Source organism: Caretta caretta, chromosome 1, assembly GCF_965140235.1.
Source record: "Caretta caretta isolate rCarCar2 chromosome 1, rCarCar1.hap1, whole genome shotgun sequence".
Classification (NCBI taxonomy): Eukaryota; Metazoa; Chordata; order Testudines; family Cheloniidae; genus Caretta; species Caretta caretta.
In genome coordinates this window covers 163,528,141-163,531,519 of record NC_134206.1, presented here as the reverse complement: position 1 = coordinate 163,531,519, position 3,379 = coordinate 163,528,141, and the positions used below count along the sequence as shown (strand labels likewise).

Here is a 3,379-nt window from a genome sequence, read left to right as displayed (position 1 = left end):
CCATCCCTAATCACCCCCAGGACCCCACCCCCTACCCAACCCCCTTGCTCCCTGTCCCCGACTGCCCCGACCCCTATCTACACCCCCGCCCCTGACAGGCCCCCCGGGACTCCCATGCCCTATCCAACGCTCCCGTCCCCTGACCACCCCGCCCCCAGAACCTCCGAACCATCCAACCCTCCCCACTCCCTGACCGCCCCCCGAGACCCTCTGCCCCTTATCCAACCCCTCGGCCCCAGCCCAGCACCCTTAACACGCCGCTCAGAGCAGCATGTCGGAGCCAGACACGTTGACGCGCTGATCCGCTGGAGCGCACAGCCCCACCCCCCAGAGCGCTGCTTTACCTTGTTATATCCGAATTCGTGTTATATCGGGTTGCGTTATATCGGGGTAGAGGTGTACAATAAAGTAATATAATTGAGAGACTAAAAAATTAATACCTTTGATTACTCTTTGAAATTTCTGGGACAAGATAATAAAAGGTGTTATTGTAATCAAGATAATAAATAGCATTGTACTGTGGTAGATTCTGACATTAGAACATTTGTTTTCATTCTGAATCAGAACAAAAAGTCAAAATGTTGAAATTTTTCTTGGAACAGAAATTCCAAGCAATTTTGATTAGGAAACGTCAGAATGTTTTGTTTCAATAATGTTGAATTGTTTCATTTTGACAATGTCCCAATATTTTGTTTGGATAAGGTCAAAACATTATAACACAATATCAAATATGTGTATAATATGAAATATAATATTATATAATATCATAGTTTAATATGTTAATATACAGCCAACAAAATGATCAAATCAAATCTAAATGTTTTGATGTTTTTGAAATGAAATGAGAAAGCTGAAAGAATAATTTAGTCCAAATCAACGTTACCCTGAAATGTTTTGATGTAGATGAAACATTATTTTTCAATGGAAAACTGTCCCATTGAAAAAATTTCAACCAGCTCTACTGTTAACCCTTTATTGTTTGTGAAAGCAGGTTTTAGTATTAGAAACTTGATCAAAATAAAAATTTTACTTTTAATCAGAACTGACCACATCCACAGCTTAAGGTTGTTGACCTCACATAGGGAGAAATTTGCAACCTCTGCAATACAACAAAGTCGTCCCCCCCCAGTTTCAAAGCAAACAATTTCATGTTGTTTCTCTGCATAAATACACAATGGTAAACTTTGTATCAAAACTCTCATAAATTATAAGTGTTCTTTAGATTAGTTGTATGTCATACACATCCATTATAGAAAAGTTCTGACTCTCAGGTGAATCTTAAGGAACTCACACATAGTCATTTAATCTGTAGCCACTCTGTGAAGCAGATGTCAGCGAAGAAGCATGGTTTCCCTTGTAGGCAGTTGGTGGTCTATATGAGGGAGCAGCCCTTGTTGTGCTTCTTGGTTGTGGCTGGTAAGGTATGTTGTTCCCAGCACTCTGGCATGATGAACACAGTAGAGCTCCGCCAAGTATAGTCAAAGATGCAGAGAAAAAGCCGAGGTAAAGAGCTTGCCCTATCTCATACTTCATCCCGTTGGGAAGCATGGGGTTGTAAAAATCTGTAACCACATCATTAGTAGTCCAAGAAACAGGAACCAGGCATATGAGACCAGCCAGGATGAAAAAGATTCCACCAGAGACAGCGAGAGAATTTTTGGCAGAGGCCCCTTTGACACATCGAGTGCAATGCATGCCAATAACAGACACCACACATGCCAGTGTGGAAATAAGACAGGAAATCACCATCATGGCACGAGCTGCTTGAAGGTCACGAGGCAGTGCAAGCTGAGATCGATGGACCTGGCACTGGTAGATGCCAGTGCTATGCCAGACACACTCCATCCAGAGCCCCTTCATGTATGCCACAGCTGTTATAATGTTGGTGCCTACATATGCCATCCTCCACCAGTGAGGCAGAATAGTAGTAATTAATGTTCCAATTAGACCAAAGAGACTTAGTAAGAAGCCCAGTAACTGAACAGCCATGCTTGCCATGTTAATGTTTGTCCTAATTATTCCCTTTAATAATGTATCTCTGGTTGGCTTCCTTCTGAAAACACAAGCTTTTTCTGGGAGATATGCAGCAGTTTTACTCTGACACCTTCTGGACTCTTAATAAAAGGTAATTGAGGAAAAAGAAGTTAAATATTACCTAAATGCATTATTTCTCTAACCAGTAAGATGCATTTCAAGTGCAATTAGCATAGTTATGGTGGTTAATGATGTTTTGTGGAAGCAGTGGGAAAGTAAGCTTCCCTCTTCACTTATGTAAACAGGCTTCCATGGCCTGTTGGGGAAAAACCTTCTGGCAAATTATGCAATTGAAAAAATATTTTAAAATAAAATATTCTTCTTCCCAACAGACTCCTCAGAGAAACATGACTTCCTTTCTAAAGTAGAAAATTAACAAGTGTTAACACTTGGATTTATAAAGCAGACATCTGAAAGCTACTTTACATGACGAAAACATTTCCAAAAGTTCATAGCAGGACTACAAAAACAATAAGCGTATATTTGCTCAAACTAGAGAGCAGAGAGAGTGATTTAAAATCTGTGGAAGAGGATAACAAGTATTGGATTAAAGTTTCCTTCCCTACCCTAGTTGCCAGTATTTCTTGAGGTTTTATTTTATTAAAGCAACTCAAAGAGGAATAACTTTCATTAGTCCCTATGGAGACTCAGTTTATGACTTCAGTTTGTGGGCTACATGACAGCATGTTAAACCAGATGTGCATCACACATCTTCTGAGGAGCAATGCCTCACCGTTTCAGAAGAATATCTCATAACAAATTCTACCATAAAAAGCCCTTACAAGAAATAGGAACTCTTCCTTCTGTATAAATCTTAGTTACAGTTATCTATACTAAATTGCTCCCTTGCAAGGTCTGTATTATCTGTGGGGGCAAAATCTTTCTATATTAATACATAAAGTACTCATGCATCAAAGTCCAGCTAGGAACTCAGAAACAGAAGCAAATTTACATCCCAGTCCTGCAAAGATTTATGCACCGGCTGAACTCGTATTTAAAAGTAAGAATGTGCATAAGTATTTGGGGGACTGGGCCTTAAAGGATACATGCACACACAAAAAATGACTGGTCGGACTAGTTACCAAAGTACACAGGACTCTGAAGACTCTTTGGTATAAAGAAGTAACAGAGAGTCAAAAATCAGTGCTGATTTGCTCCCTATCCACCCAAACAAAAGGTGGGATTAAGTGGTTTACGGAAGCACAAAGGTTACAAGATTGAGACAAGGTGGATGAGGTCAGGTCTGAAGAAGAGCTCTGTGGAGACCTTCTCTCTTTCACCAACAGAAGTTGGTTCAATAAAAGATATTCGCCCGTGCTGTCTCTCTCATATCCTGGGACCGACA

The 3,379-nt window shown here is 40.5% G+C and overlaps 1 protein-coding gene across 1 annotated transcript; it reads right to left on the bottom strand.

The window, feature by feature from the left end:
* Positions 1-833: 833 nt before the first annotated feature.
* On the bottom strand, positions 834-2,073 carry CLDN14 (claudin 14). Its single transcript, XM_048835475.2, has one exon. The coding sequence runs from the start codon at positions 1,996-1,998 to the stop codon at positions 1,288-1,290; it is 711 nt and encodes a 236-aa protein (XP_048691432.1). The 5' UTR covers positions 1,999-2,073; the 3' UTR covers positions 834-1,287.
* Between the last annotated feature and the right edge of the window lie 1,306 nt (positions 2,074-3,379).